We start from the raw sequence: 16,685 nt of genomic DNA, 5'->3' as shown, positions 1-16,685 counted from the left end.
AAGATGTCTTACTTAAGTAAAAATAGCAATACTAAATTGTTAAATTACTCTGTTTCATGTAAAACTGCTGCATTCAAAATGTCACTTAAGTAAAACTACAAAAGTATCAGCATGAAATTATACTTCATTTTACAAAAGTAAAAGTACTTGTTATGCCTATAAGCCCATTTCAAAATCATGTATATAACATGACTTTATTATTGTCAGTGGTGGAAAAAGTATTCAGATTATTTACCTAAGTAAAGGTAGCAATACATTAATGCCCAATTACTCCATTACAAGTAAAAGTCCTACATTATTAAGATAAATAGAGAAGTATTATCGAAGAAAATGTGCTATAAGTCTAAAAAGTAGTACTAATTTTGCAGAAAAATGGCCTCCATATGTGATATAATATGAAATGGTTAGATTATTAATATTGTTGCATCAAGCAGCATTGTACTGTTGTAGACAAACAACGTTTTAATGCAAATCTGAAAAGTCATTAGAGCTTAATAAATTATACACAAATTACTCAATATAGTGGCGTAAAACTGCATTATTTCACTTTTAAATGTAGTGAAGTAAAAGAATAAAGCAGCATTACATGGAAATACCGGGAAATACTCACGTTAGGTAGGCCTACAAGCAGGGTTCGAGTTATGTGGGAGCCAATGGGAGCTGAGCTCCCATAAGGAGGGGTCTGAGCTGAGCTCCCATGAAAGCAGTGAAATCATACATCTGTGGGGGTCGCTAATACATTACCAACAACAATTATTTTAATCACAAATAATGCATGTGTTAATGTAATGAGTATTATTTACGTTAACGAGGTAAATAGGCGAAAAATAAAAACATTGTACAGTAGGCCTACTTGAGTAAAAGTAGCCTACTTTGTTACTTCCCAACACTGAAAAACACTTGTTCTTCACTTCTGCGGAATAATATGAACTATTATATACTCTGACAGCAGTTTTGAATGACAATATAACGTTTTTTTCAGTTTCATTTTTTTCCGGTTTCTCGGAGAAAGAGAAGGCGACCACCTGAAAGTAATTAAGACATCGTCACCGGCGCGCTACCGTCGTCGCTGCTCGTTTCCGTGACAGGTAACGTTTCAAGCTCAAGCCATCAGTCAGGTGCAGTGTGGATATTTGTATTAACTTAACGGACCACTGTATGTCTAAATTGTTGGGGAAGTATTACGGTAGTTCTTTATGTGTCTTTCCCCCACATGTGTGAGCGACTTTAGTTGTGTAACTACTTGTAAGTACCAAAAGTTCAACCTCCTGTCAACTTAAATGAACCCACGCACTGTGGTCGACTGTTTGATAGCTAGCATGCTAACATTAAGCTAGCTAATTCAAGGTTTTTTTGTCAACCGTTACAACGCTCCATTTTAGTTGTTTAACTGTTGAATTTCATGTAGTCATTGTTAGTCCGCCTTTTTAAACTTTATTTATCCATTTACTACGACTACCTCTACTCCCGTGGAATTTTAATTAATAATAGTTTATCCACTAATCTTTTAAAGTGTCTCTCAGGCTTATTGGATACCGTGTTTTAATCAATGTATGGACTTTAAAGAGTATTTTCCTTGCTATTTGTATGTTTACTGTCCTGAGGAGGGGAGTCAATCATGTGCAGGGGGGTCAGTTGTTTTGAACATGTTGCACCATTGACCGCATGTGTTACAGAAACTAAGAAAGTTGAGGTGATTCAAACCAAAACAAGAATCATCTATCTATGTAATTGTGGCTTTAAATACAGCCTTGCACGTTGATTAGAATATGATATCTTGGATTTCTGTTATTCAGCAGTGCATGGTACCTTTCAGCTGAGAGATAAGAACACTATTTGAATAGTCCATTCACAGTAAAACAACTGCAAACTTTTCTCTCGTTTTTTTTATCCCAAATAACTGATCATGTTTTGTGTTTTGGACTGACAAATTCAGACATTTAAGACATTGTATTGGACTTGGAGAAGAAAAGTCAAATGATATGCACAAAAATATTTTTTTAGCCAACCAAAATGCTAATATGGTTTACTATACTTTCATGAGCTGAAAATGCTAAATATTTTTAAACAAAGACATGACCCTAACCAGACGTAATGGACATTATTCCTTTTTGACATTCATACACCCAAAAATTAAGCCAGATAATTAATGCAAATATATAGTTTCATGGGCGTAGGAAGCATCCTGAATGTGGGGGGGACATTTTTAACGGGGGGGTTTGGGGTTCCCCCCCCCACGAAAAAAAAGGAAATAGATTTCCTGTATTCTGGTGCATTTTAACAGGTGGTGTGATACCTTTATGTGGCTATACTAGCATGAGGAAAATGATAGGTACATTTTGTAATTTCATCCAGTAGTAAAGAAAGGAAACATATTTGATTATTAATTCAGAGCCGTCTTTGAATTAATAAAAAGCAGTTTAAATGCCCATTTTTTTGGTACATTTATATACAACAATACATATTTGTGAGTGCATTGAGAGATATTGTTGTGGAGAGTAATTTATATATAAATCGCAAAATACATTTGTGAATCCTTCTGTGAGCATTTATTAATATTGAGACTGATCTGACTCCATACGGATGTTAAGTTCACCTAGGAATGGTATCATTGACTTAAATGTTCAAATAAATGTTGCTCTTCTGTCTATATTGGTCACATGATGCCCCTTGACTGAAATGTTTCCTGTTCAATATCCCCACTGATTTCCTTAACATTCTGGGATGAGAGTCCACATCACAATGTACTCTAAACTGTCATTTCCCTTTCATCACTCACCTCAGCAATGGACCTCTCTCCACTGTCCCTGTGTTCTGACTCTGAGGTGGTGAAGTGATCATTATTTATTGAGCAGTATACTCTTTCACATTGAATCATAACAAGTCATACTGAATGTAAATACAACTGACTCTAAAGTAAGTCCCAGTCTGTGACATTGGACATTTTGAAGACTCAAAGTCCCAAGCAGTAGAATATTAGCTGTCTATGTAATGTGCACAGAAAATAAATAGTTAACTGAATACTGGGATGGAAATGGCCTATAAGCACTCAGTAAAACATAAACACACACAAAAAGCTTCTGAATGATAAGAAGTATAATTAAAACATAATGCACATTACCATTTTGAGAGAGAGTACCTTAAAGAACTCAGAAAATAATCTCATCGAACTGAGGCTCCAGTAAAACACACTGACTGCGCCTCTACAGTACATCATGGTGTTTACATGAGCACAGAGAGATCGGGTTATTCATGTTCCCTGTTTACATGATAAATACTAGTAACCTGGCATTTCGATGCCTTTTCTCAACTAAACTATTCAGTATTTGTATCTCTCTATCATGACATAAAGACGAAACTCCTCTCCAGAAGTGAGACGCTTTTGCCGCCATCACTGTTAACTGATTAACTGCTACCAGCTCATTACTTACTTTCCTCTTCTTCGAAAACAATGTTCTTATATCCATGTTGTCTGGGGGAGAAAACACATCAAACCAAGAGATCGTCAGCTTTGATTTTCGCTGTATTAACCATTTCCTGAACACTTGGTGTGTGTGCCTTACCTCTTTTACCGGCATCGCTTCATATAACAGATCTGAGCTGTCCAACTATAACAACACTCCTTGAACATGCGCGCGCTATGGGTACAAAGTAGCAGTGAAAACATGGTACAGAGTTTCATTGATTTGGGCATTCTCTCAATAAGCAAGTGGAATGGATTTGATAGTGAAGTACTGACTCAGCGCTCTACAAAGTGCGGCGAGTGGAGAGACCGATTCACGGACTTTCCACATGGTAAAAGTGGGGGGGTCTAAACTAATCATTTCAAAAAGTGGGGGGGACTTGTCCCACCCTGATATAATGGCTGCGACGCCCGTGTATAGTTTTAAGTACGAGGTCCAGTAAGAGAAAATGTCCCCGCAAAGGTCCGGAACATCAAAATGTCTAACTTGCTTTATGAATTAGTGTGATATATATTGAAGTAGCCTGTAGCTTTATCAATGTCTGCATGTAATCAACAACTGACTGCCAATCAAATAAAGAAAGTACAATTCAAAAACAACAATATGTATTGTCAATTAACATTGAACTATACAGATATACAGTAACATACTGTGGATCTATGTAATGTTCCTCTCGGGCTGCATTTAAAAATAAAATAGAGAAAATAAATAAAATAGCTTTTGAAAATATGTGCATCTTAGATAAATAAAATAAAGTGTAGCAGCAGCTTGAGTTTCCCTTTTTCTTTGTTAACCGTTTCACATCATGACTTAACAGTTTCAGACGATTATAGAACAATATCAGTCTTTACATCATAACAATGGAACAGTTTTAAAGTTTCTCTTTCTGTCCCTCTTATATTGCAGTCCCTCACTCACTTTGTTTTGTTCCGTGCGAGAATTGAGCTCGAGCTTGTCCTGCTAGGAGTTTGTAAATCTGGGCTGAAATTGTGTCAAGGCCATTCTCATACACACATGCAGGTGCTCATTGGTCAGCCCCGGTTAGCCTGCCCTGGGACGCTATTTAGTTTTAATTTAGATCCTGGTGGACTGATCATATTGGGCTCTGAGACTGCTTATCTGACCTCAGTTCTGACTTGAGAGGGAATGTTTGGTCAAACACTTTGTGTTTTGTCTCATAGTGGCGTTTTGGCACTTTTAATGAGCGCCACGGTCTCTGAATGAGACACACTGGCTCTGTGCTCCCAGTGGGCAGGATGAACATGAATGAGTCCACTCAGGTTTAAAAGCTCTGTTCTCACTGTCCACTTTCCTCTTCTTGGAGAGCGCCATGTGTCATTATTTGTCTCTCCCTGTTTGCCGCTAACACGCCTGTTCACTCTCCTCTCCGTCTTCTCTCCCTGTATCGCTAATTATTCTCTTCACTCACTTTCCTCTCCGCTTCTCTCCGCCGCGCTCTCATCTCTTCTTCTGTGTTTCTCTCCCTGTATTGCTCACTCGTCTCTTTCGCCCCCTGTCGGCGGCGGTTAAAATAGAATCGCCCCGTCAAAATTGAAAACCCCAATTAATGTATTGATTATAGGTCCGGGTCTGGATCCGGACCGTGGTCCGCCTGTTGCCGACCCCTGGTATAGTGTATACCCAACATAGCTTGAGTGTTCAATCTTGACCTTCAGCCTGTCAAAAAAACATACTAACGAAGGTCCAGTCTAATGTTTCTTCTTATTGTTTATTTTTCATTTTCCACCCCCTGCAAATGTCATGTGTATTCATCTGTTTAGGCTAACCAAGATCCGTTAGGACAGCTGCTGACAGATGTGACGTGCCTCTGTTTTTCACTAGATGGCATAGACCCACAGCTTTGTCTTGAAAGCCTTTTTCTACTTCTTGTTTCTGGAGCAGACCGGCTGATATTCTGACTTTTGAAAGACAGTGCCATGCTGTTCTTCTATGGCAGCTCATTGGTTTGGTTTTGGTACAGAGGACAGCGTTGTCCCTGTGGTATGCTGCTGGAATCTCCCGGCTTGATCCGCTGCCCTGCGCTAGTGTTGTGCAGCGCTGTCTCTGCTACTCATAACTGCTCCTTGTATGATATTGATATGTCCTGTCAGCCAAGCCAAGGCAAGGAAAGACCAATTGAGCTCGCTGCACAATGCCTGAGGGGTTCAGAAATAGGGAAGCATTGTTCTGTTGATCTCACTTAGTGGATTTGCATTGGATTTATCTCAAAGAGAAACTTAGTTGGGTGCCCAATATCAAATAGAGGTGTTACGATACAATGATATGGATTCCTGTTTGATATGGATCCATGTATCGACTAAAAAGCCCTTCCCTGAAGTGTGGAATAGGAGTTTGTGAATGTTAATGGTCTGCAAAGGCTAAAATCCCAAAGTTCAGGCCAGAGGGAGTTTCTCTCCCATAACCCTGCCTGAAATGCCTCGATTCGACTCCTTTGTTGCGTAACATAATGACATCACTATGTAACACTATAGCTAGTTCTCCAACACATTGTACTTAATAGGTTAATATCAATCCTTAATATACACATTTATTTTGAAATTCCTATAGCACATCTAGGTTATTTAAATGTCAGGAAGTGTGGTAATACATTATTTATTTTTGTGACTTGATATAAATATAATCGATGTGTGTCAATGGGTATATCATATTGTTTCATCTGTCGCAGGGTGCTAAAATGTATACGAATAACAAAAGTATGATAGTGAAAGACTATATCTTTATCAGCAAAGACTGCCTCGTTGGCCAAAAGATCGATAAATAATTGTATCGAGAAACTTGTGATTTACACCCCATAAGGCAATTTTGATAATTAATTTGACACAGTCACTTAATTACCCATTTGTGTTTTTTGACAAGGCAGAGTGCTCTTCTATGATCCATTAGAGCCCACAGTAGTTGGGAGTTTACTGTGAGTGTCAGAGGGTCACCCTACTGGTTTTAAATATATGTTGCATGGATACATTCCTAGTTTACAATACACTATTTAGTTGGCAACATACCCATCTTAAAGTGGAAAATGGACATTAGTTCTGCATGTCAACCAAAGATGTCAATGTCAAAAAGCTTAGAATACATAACTAGACTCTCCTAATAACAGATTTTACAGGACTTATTTTCAGGGGACATAATAAGCCCGCTCTATACCATGATTTACATCTCGTCTCTGGTTAAGATTAGACTGCAGTTCCCAGGGTCAGAGGCCTTGTATAGATTAGGCAGAAATAGCATAGGTCTTAGGGGGCCTTAGATGCTGGTGTCGCACCACTGCTGTAGTGTTGGGATCAGATGTCGAGCTGTTTGTCTACAACAAGAGGGAATGTCATCAGACAGTGACATTATCATTGTAGAACTCTGAATAACTAATCTGCCTTACAGTAACCAACATTTGTGGAAAGTGTCTCTGAATAAGCGATTCAAATCCTGGTTGGGAATTGTCATAGGGCGACATTCCTCCAGGAAACCAGGCCTCCCGTCATTCTGCTCCCCTTTTCACTCATCCCTTACTAAAAAGCAGCCTGATACATTCCCTCATAAAAGAGAGACTTTTGCTGCTTAGCAACAGTGAATGCCAACTCAGCCTGGCAGGCCAAGGCCACTCCTCCTGCACTGGTCTCGGCATGGATAAGGTAACATGTAGCTTTCCTCCTTGCTCACTCTCCTGTAAACTCTGGAGTGGAGCTTACACTGAGCTCAGTCTTTAGCCGGACCTTGACATGCCTGCACTGTGGAGCAATGTGCAGCCAACTCTCTGATACTGTCTGACACAGTGCCTGGCCAGAGAGATTGCTGCACTGGGCCCGGAGTAAAGTCACGAGGGAAAGAAACAACCTAATGCCTGCACAGGGGGCACCCTCATTCAGGCTGTGATGTTACTGATGCACGGCTGAACACGAGGAGGGAGGAGTGGTGGGACGGGGGCCGCTGGCTGAAGCTCTCTCACTCGCACACCACTGCCTGCCCAGTTGGCTGGATTTAGTGCTTTGGAGGGACAGCAGTAATGGGATTGCCTCTGAGACGGTAAAATGAGCTGGCTGAACCTGCGACAACGTGATCTGACGTGATATGGCAGGCAGCTGATAGTGGATGCATTTTCTCTTCTTCTGTTATCAGTGAATGGAGAGAGTGGCAGTATTTTAGTTGGTTCATAATGTAGTTGATCCTTCTTAAGTCAGAGGTAAGCACTTTTGAATATTTTTACAGGCAGTGTTTCTTTCTATTTGTTGGCTCAGTGTCTTCGAAGTGTCATTGTTTTTACATTGTCTGCCTGGTCGTGGTTTGTCGCAGTTGTACTTTACATAATGCCTAGTAGTCACGATTTAAACCAGAAACATCCCTGTTCTGTTATATTGTGTGTGGGAAGATACTGCAGTGGTATTGGAGAGGCAGCTCCTGCCAAGGTTCAATGTGCACAAAGGTTTGCCAAGGCAGTATATTTCATTCGATTGTACAGAAGGTCAATGCAGTGTACGCTGTTTTTTTTTCTCTGCCTGTTAAACCAACATGATTCATCCAGATTTGGACTTTGGGTCATGTTGATAATAGCAGAGCTGCTTTTGATAAAGTATCTTATCAGCAGGATGGTCGAAACGTAATCCATTTAAATACGAACACCTAATGATTGAAGCATATTAACATTAACAAGTCTTTAAAATCACTTGCAATAGAATAGACTTCATTTATAATGTTATCTTTACAGACTGAACATTGCTCTTAGGTCCAACATTTTTTTAATGATTTAACATTTTGAAGTGTGTATGTTCAACGGTAGGGTCCAGATTTGTATATAGCATTGTGTTTGACACTTTCATATAAAGAGACTTATCAATCCATTCGTTTTGAGACTTGCTGAATGTGTCATTTGTAGGTTATACTCAAAATTCTTATTGAGTCAATGTGCTAGCAAAACTTGGTTTGTATTGTAAAGGTGGATATTTTGGCCCTGATAAAAAACTGTCTGTAATTACATTGTTGTGTACCCCAGACCTACAATTAACTGTGTTGTCATGTCAGGCATCTACAGGTGTCTATGACTCTAACACTTTAGGTAGAGCCTTGTGTTCGTCTGGGTGTCAAAATAAGCCATTTCTTTCCCTATGTACAGTGGGTACATATGTACCGTGGGTACATAGGGAAAGAAATGGCTTATTTTGACACAGACGTTTTGCTGCAATATATTGCAATAAAATATATTGCTATCCTAGCAGTATTACACACACACCTGCCAACAGCAAGCAGGATGCAACTCAAGAATAAAAAAAGAAGAGGTTAACAACATGCTTTACAATATGCACTTACCTCTTGTTTTCATTAGATATGTAGTATTTTAGCATTAGAATATGACAGCCAGAACCTTCTTAGCCTCCACCCTTCCTTCCTTCCTTAACCAGTATACTGTCCCTTTAAACGTGACAGAAGTACAGCAGACTCTAGGTTATTTATTATTCTGTTTTTCTGTTTCTCAATTGTTGGGTTTTCTTATATGCACCAGGATGTCTGGGATCTGCATACTGGAACACTTTCGGGCTGTTGGTGACTTGATATCTTACTCTCCTGTGGTACATACCACAATGGTGCTTTTGTTGTAGTAGTGCCTGGCAAGCTTAGCAGTCCAGTCAGCTTAAATAAACACAACGGTACACAACAAAGCGGTTAAGACTCTGCGGTATATTTCTCATGCCAAACGGCTCATTTTACAAGTAGAAACATGTCTTGTTACTGCTTGGCAAGACTCACATTTAGGCTTTTATGAAACCAAGGTCCATGAGAGACAGCAGCAGTGTCTGGCAAAACATAAGAACCCTGATATTCAACAATCTTAATGTAATCACATTGTGTATCGCATAGCCCAAGTAGGAAATCATTTGTACAGACTTGCAAAATGTTTTCCCTTGAGCATTATCATGATGGCTTTTGCATTTTTCATTGAGCCAAGTCATACATATTTAAAGTGTCCAGATACTGTTACAATGACCAAAGGCTTACCAAGGCATGCCTTAGCCTTTATGGAGCCCGAGATAGATATTATATTGGAATATCTGTGCTTTAGCTTAGTATTGAGTGCTTCTGCTAACATTCAGTGAAATTACAAAGTCATCAAAGATTCTGTTGATAAATGTTTAAAAAATGTGACCTTTTCCCCATCTTTACAGATATTGATGCCTGAATAAGTGCTACCAAACGAATTTGAGGTCATCTACAGAAGTAGGTGAAATCCTGTGTCCACAATGTCCAAGACAACTCTCAGCATGTCTACGGACCAAGTTGCGAGCACAGTTCCTCCACCCCACAGAGAGGCCCTCTCTCCAGAGAGTCTTTACAGCTCGTCTCTGTCGCCTTCACCGGACTCCCACAGTAGTGTTTCAAACCCCCGTGACCGGGAAGCCAACAGCTCCCCTGAGTGCTGCCTCAGCGACACCTCCTCCTTGGATAACCTGTACAACACCACCTTACCGAAGGATCCTTTGCTCAGTGATGTGAGCCTGAACCTGAACCAAACATTTATTGCCACACCTGTTAATGGCAGTGTGAATTTCTGGAATGACAACTTGAGTCTGATGAGCAGCCATGAATCAGACAAGTACCACACTTTCAGTGAGAACACGGAGGATGGGAGTAGCTGTGCAGTGATGTCTCCAGACTCTGTTGGGAGCCGATTGAGTTCAGTTGACACTTCCCGTAGAGGGTCCCCTGAGAATGACTTCTGCTCCCTGAGCTCTGGGGAAATGGTAATTAGGACAAACAGTTTTTGCTTAGAGGATCATTCCCTGTTTGTCTCTTCCCTGGATGAGTCATCCATGTCTCTGGCTGCCGGCCATTCAACATTTCCCACTGAATCTAACCTGCTGTCAACCACTCTGCCAGATGTCTTTGAAAAATCTTCAGAAAAAGTAATCGAGGAAAACATGGGCCATATGTGTTTTGGCCTTACTTTCACTGAGGATATGCAACCTAGTGAAGAAAATGATATGGCTACATCCAGCCCTCTTGTAGCTCTGCCAGCTGAGAATGAGGGAGCTCTTTTGAAGACCTTTGTCTGTGAAAAATCTCCTGCAAATTGCGGAAAAGAAGCTCAGATTGTCGGTGCCCAAAAAGAGCCATTGCTCCGTTTCACTGCAGCATTCACACCAGAACAAGGCGATACCTTTGTGCACTCTCCGTCGGTTATGCAAGACACTGATCATGTTATCCATACTTCCACTCCAGTACAAAGCATTGGGAACATGATACCCAGCCCCCCCCTCCTTTTCAGTGTCTCCCTTTACTGAGAACACAGGAAACCCAGGACACAACCCTGTTAAACGCCAGCAAAACTCTGCAGCTCCTAATCATTTGGTTGTAGTCACAAAGGTCAAGAAAATGGAAATCAAGAAGTTTCCCAAGTCAGACTTCAGCAGCATAAAATCTAAAATTGTTACAAGAAATGTACATCAGTTATCAGTGTCAGGCTCTTCTTCACAGCTAAAACCATCACAAGTTAACGTGAACAATAAACACACTGAAGCACAAAGAGGAGCTACTGACAGCATTAGTCCAACCAATTTAAGGAGTAGCACTGCAATTGTCTCTACCACCACTAAAGTGGTCAATGATGCTCCGAGACGAATGAGTACAGGGGCTGCTAATTCAGTTGCTCCACAGTCGTCTGGCCCTACTGCTACTAGTGGACAGGGACAGAGTGGAGCATGCCCACCTGGCCCAAACCCATCCGCAAATAAACCTGCCTCAGAAGTATGCAGTAATGCCAGCTTTGCAACAGAACAGGCAGCCTCATGCCAAGCAACAGAAACTGCAACTGCAGAGCATTCTGGCAACCAGACCTTCTGCTTCTCATCCTCAGGAAAATCCCCTGATAGAAGTGGCCAAACTGATCCCAAACCAATTCCAAAGAAGGGCGTGTTAGACCAAATTAAGGTCGCATCAGGCTCAGCTGTAGGTCAGGCAGAGTCTTCTGTGCCCAAGACGCGTCCTCGCTGCTCATCGGAGAGTTTATCACCGTCATCCAGGCCACCGAGGGAAAAGAGTGCAACTGCAAGGTTTTCAGCTAGCTTTACCACTCCCAAAGTTAAAATCCACCTGGGCCAGACCCGAACAGGGAACTTGAGCAGCAATTCCCTGAATAAACAGGCCATTCCGACTGAGGCGGGAAACCGACCTGCTAAAAACTCCTCAAGAGAGGTGAAGAGGATCAGCCTGGTGGTGAGTATTGACTCATTGTCATATTCTCATTACAGTGCTGTTCATATTTATGTTCTGATATCTTTTACTGTAAGCCACATCAAATCCAGATGGATTGCATTTAGAGATGATGTTATGACTGGCAAGTTAGTGGCATTTTAACAACAGATAAAATGTTTTTTTTAAACTGTTGGGGCCAATTGCACAAAGCTGAGGGACTGAATGAGAAATTGTTCTTTTTGCAGCTAGAGTCCAGTGAAGTGACAACAACGGGAGCCTCATCTGATGAGAGTAAGAGCACATTTCGAGCACGACCAGCTCCTCGACAAACAGCACAACTTTTACAACCTCCACCTGCCAGTCCCAGACCGTCCCCTCTGTCCAGCAGGCTGAGGCAGCCAACCCGGGGGAGGGATGATTTCAAGGCCTCCAAAGCCGGGACACCACAGTCCAAGCTGAAGAGCAGCACAGGTAAGACTCAGAAATATAAAGTGTTATACAGTTAAGCTAAACCAGTGATAAACTTTCACAAAGAGTAAGTTGACCTTTAAATGTTGGTAATCAAACATTGACAGTAGGTCACAACAAATGCCCTCATAAATCTCCTACTTTTAACTAAGCAGAGAGTTAATGATTTCCTTACTATTTTCCATTTGGGTAAATGGGTAATGCTTTGTAAACAATCTGCTTAGGCATATCATTTGAAACATGAAAAGTTGATTTGGACTCTACTTAAAGTTTTGTGTAGGTTTGAAAGCAACACCTATGGTTTTGTGTGGGTTTTATGTACTGTAGCTTATATAATAGGATCCTTCAAAGCAACACCATAATGTTATGAGTGACCAATAGGAAATATCTTTGATTCACGAATTTGCCCCATAACTGCAGAAATAATAAAAATGACCAGTAAAATTAAAGGATGAACATTACATTGTTTGATTTAATGCATTTCTGCACCTCTTATACATGTTTTTGTAAACGGAAATGATTCAAGTTGTAGTAAAGCACTATCCCCATCAGAGGGTGCCACTGGGCAGTTCCTCTAATGCCCCTTTCCCCCCAAAGCAGTTCCAGGGCCAGTTCGGAGCTAGTGCCCTGGTTCTTCCTGTTTCTACAGCAGCAGGGCCGGCTCTTGGCCCTTACATTTTTTTCTAATATCTAGCCCCACTCGATTGCCACCAAGAACCAAATATGTCACGCTTACTTCGGTGGCTGATCAACAACAACAAGCCTAAATAACATTGAGAATCAGTAATGATACTGTATATCATCATAATCGTTGCTTGAAAGCTAGGTATTTTGAGCTTGGAGCATGCAGAGGCTAACTACAGCTAGCTCTAACGTGATCAAACAGGCCGTATATTTATCTTCTTTCTCCTGCGTCAGTAAAATAAATATAAATATAAAAAATGATGTTACATTTAGGGCTGTCAGTCGATTAAAATATTTAATCGCGATTAATCGCATGATTGTCCATAGTTAATCACGATTAATCGCAAATTAATCGCACATTTTTTGTCTGTTCTAAATGTACCTTAGAGGAATATTTTTCAAGTTTTTAATACTCTTATCAACATATGAGTGGACAAATATGCTTTATGCTAATGTTTATTATCATTTGAACAATGACAAATATTCTCATGAATATTAAACACAACAAACTCTGAACATTACAAATATTCATACAATAATACAATACAAATGGTGTGTGTGTGTGTGTGTGTGTGTGTGTGTGTGTGTGTGTGTGTGTGTGTGTGTGTGTGTGTGTGTGTGTGTGTGTGTGTGTGTGTGTGTGTGTGTGTGTGTGTGTGTGTGTGTGTGTGTGTGTGTGTGATGTGTGTGTGTGTGTGTGTGTGTGTGTGTGTGTGTGTGTGTGTGTGTGTGTGTGTGTGTGTGTGTGTGTGTGTGTGTGTGTGTGTGTGTGTGTGTGTGTGTGTGTGTGTGTGTGTGTGTGTGTGTGTGTGTGTGTGTGTGTGTGTGTGTGTGTGTGTGTGTGTGGTGTGTGTGTGTGTGTGTGTGTGTGTGTGTGTGTGTGTGTGTGTGTGTGTGTGTGTGTGTGTGTGTGTGTGTGTGTGTGTGTGTGTGTGTGTGTGTGTGTGTGTGTGTGTGTGTGTGTGTGTGTTGGAGCTATGTGCAACTCAAGGCATATGCTCGAACGGGAGCTGCCTGGACGCTGCAATCATGTTGCGCACTATCCGTGCTGAGTGTGCTGACTTTTCGTACAATGTCCCACTGTCTGGCTTCCTGCATAAAGTCAAGTGCTCGGCGCAGTTGTGGCGAAATGTCGCTCCTCTGTTTTCATTTAAACAGCTCCATATCCGTTAGCGCAGCTAGCTAGCACCAGATGCTAACAACAACAATGCACGTAAGGTCTCTCTCTCGCTCGCTCGGGCCACACATACACACACCCTCCCGGTCCTCCCAATAGCCAGTCGGTGCCTGCCGGTGAGCGTGGAAGTGTGGTCTGCCACAAGCGGGCGGCAGGAGCGGGGCTGTCAGCATCAGCTTGTAGATGGTATTTTAAACTCGATGCGCTGAAACTACGGGACGGCCGAGGACAAAAAATACACATGCGTTAATCGCGTTAATTTTTGTTTCCGTTATTAACGCGTTAACTTGACAGCCCTAGTTACATTACATAATTGCCTCTAGATTGGATTATTATTGGTTTTAGTAATAACCTTATTAATAACTACCTTTTTCTTTTTAGATCAAGCACTATTTATAATATGTATTCAGCAATATTTGAATGGTCTGAAAGCCAAGACTTTGAAAACCCTCTGTTCCGGGCCCTTCCGTGTTACTATGGTTACTATCAGCCTGTCACTCATTATTTTCAGGGGGGGGCAGTGGGGAGCAACCGAGAGGAGACGGTGATCGCAGAAGTTTTCCTCCTGTCTTCAAGAACGTTACACAAGTATTTATCTGAATATAGCAAGATGGCGTTCATACTCTGAAAGACTTAATTTGTTTTAATCCACCAAAAACATGAAATGACCCTAACACCAGTTTTTTAAAACTCAAATCCATGTGTGTCTCTGATTGAGCCGCAGTGATACCGGACTGATTCAGAGCGGGTCATTCTGTATTTGGTTCTTGGACTGGCGTTACTTGTGTTGGTGAATAGAGCAGACTGCTCTGTGTTTGGTGCCGCTGTAACGTCTGTTCCTTGATCTCTGTCACAGACCGCCTCACTCAGACTGCCACTCTCATAAACGGCTGATATTAAGATGCTTCAGTGCGCAGGTGACAAAACAAGATGCATTGTGGGCCATGTAGTTTATTGGCATATATAAAGCTACATTAAACGTAGGATAAACTTATGATATTCTTTGCAAGCTCTCGCGGGCTACATAAAATAAGGTTGCGGTCTGGATTTGTCCCCCGGGCCTTGAGTTTTGTCCTACATAATTGTTGTTGATGATGAAGAGTGTGAAGAACATTTGAACGTCGCTGGTGACGAATGGAAAGTTGTTGAAGTCTTTCTAATATTTCTAGTTGGCTTTGACAAAGCAAGAGCAACATGAGCAGCGTTTCGATACTTCTGTCTGCCATTGTTGCTGTTGTCGATGTGAGGGATTTTGCATGCCGTAAACGGTTACGTCACGACGCAAACGATGACACAATGACGCGGCACCACTAGGGCTCTGTGCGGTGGAAACACAAAGTAGAACCAGTTATAGAGTGTGGTCCTCCTGGTGAGCTCAGCCATGTTCCACAGGAACAGTGTCGGACACAGGTGTCGTCTCTTGTCTTGTGAATACACAGCTAACCCCCTCTGCCCTGCTGCTCTTCATAGTGAGAGGAGTTCTGGGGAAGGAGGGGGACTCTTCCTCTGATGGGAAGCCATCTGTACGGGCGGAAAGCAGGGGAAGGAAAGGGAGGTTTTGAGCTCGCCAATAGTGAAAAAACAATGTTTGAAACAAGCTCCCTGAGCATAGTAAAAAAAGCAGTAACTTTCTCATGCTCCAGCTACATGGAAACTTCACGGGGATGCATTATTTAGCTTTAACTACAACATGTTTTAGTTTATTTGTTTGTATTTGATCAGATTTGAAATGGTTGCTGTAATGAGTAAGATACTTGCTGGTAAGTTGTGTACAATTTGATATTGAAAGTTATAATTAACAAATGGCGTAAGGTGTTGGGGATCCTGTTTATTTGTTTAATTAATAATATATACATTGCTTTCTTAGCTTTATAGTTGCTTTTTACTAGTTTTTCTGATGGACAAATATCGCATGAAAAGGACTCAATATTACCTGTTAAATCAAATATTGGCTGGTTTATTATGGCTGATTTGACCTGTCTGGGAGCTCTGTGGATGTTTTAACTTCCAGCTTTTTACTCATGACACATCTCAGTATGCTTGTTTATCCTTTAATAACGGGGTTCATGCTGCTCACCTCAGATATGTATTTGTGCTCCATTGAACACAGGCAGTCAGAGAGTGCAGACAGGAGAGTCAGCCCATGAAAATGTGTCAACATCAAGCATCAAGCCTCAACTGAATGGATTTCGACTTCCTCAAACTTCCTCTCGACCCTCTCTCATGGGCCCTCCCCCAACTCCTTCTAGACTACCACGCAAGACCCTGGGGCCGTCCAGGAGTCTCACTGAGCCGAGTGAAGGGAGTACACACGGTAAGCCTACCAGCTCTTACAGAGCTTTTAGGAACAAAAGCACAATGATATCAAATCAGTTTCATGCAGGAGTTCTCCAGCATCAGGCCACTTTGTCAAAGCGTGTTTTCTGAAAACATCTGGACCAAAAGGTGGGTGGGGGGAGGGCTCTTTGTTAAATGGTGACCCACTTGAGGGCTAGGCTTGGATGTAAATCTCCCCAGGGCAAATCTGTCTCAGATTAAATACCCCCACATCTGCTAACATACATCTTTATAATATTGTGATGTCTTTTTTAGTTGTCTTTATTTTAGGCTCTATAAAAAAAGAGGAATATCAAAGTGTCCTTACAAACACACATTTTGAAAAATAAGACACACACTTATGAATACTTTTCCACATT

The 16,685-nt window shown here is 41.3% G+C and overlaps 2 protein-coding genes across 2 annotated transcripts in view; both read left to right on the top strand.

Annotated features, from left to right (window-relative positions):
• Nucleotides 1-7,156: 7,156 nt before the first annotated feature.
• On the top strand, nucleotides 7,157-10,803 carry LOC117550705. The gene is made up of 2 exons (XM_034223206.1): nucleotides 7,157-7,659; nucleotides 9,635-10,803. Exon 2 carries the CDS (start codon nucleotides 9,710-9,712, stop codon nucleotides 10,748-10,750), a length of 1,041 nt encoding a protein of 346 aa, XP_034079097.1. The 5' UTR covers nucleotides 7,157-7,659; nucleotides 9,635-9,709; the 3' UTR covers nucleotides 10,751-10,803.
• mtus1a (microtubule associated tumor suppressor 1a) overlaps nucleotides 10,472-16,685 on the top strand; it is a 32,963-nt gene continuing 26,749 nt past the window's right edge. The window contains exons 1-3 of the mRNA XM_034223202.1: nucleotides 10,472-11,681; nucleotides 11,906-12,131; nucleotides 16,100-16,303. Of these exons, the coding sequence (XP_034079093.1) occupies nucleotides 10,842-11,681; nucleotides 11,906-12,131; nucleotides 16,100-16,303 (1,270 nt within the window). The 5' untranslated portion in view covers nucleotides 10,472-10,841. The remainder of the gene's footprint in view (nucleotides 11,682-11,905; nucleotides 12,132-16,099; nucleotides 16,304-16,685) is intronic.

The sequence above is a fragment of the Gymnodraco acuticeps genome, unplaced genomic scaffold, assembly GCF_902827175.1.
Source record: "Gymnodraco acuticeps unplaced genomic scaffold, fGymAcu1.1, whole genome shotgun sequence".
Classification (NCBI taxonomy): Eukaryota; Metazoa; Chordata; class Actinopteri; order Perciformes; family Bathydraconidae; genus Gymnodraco; species Gymnodraco acuticeps.
This window is presented reverse-complemented; position numbering and strand designations above follow the sequence as displayed.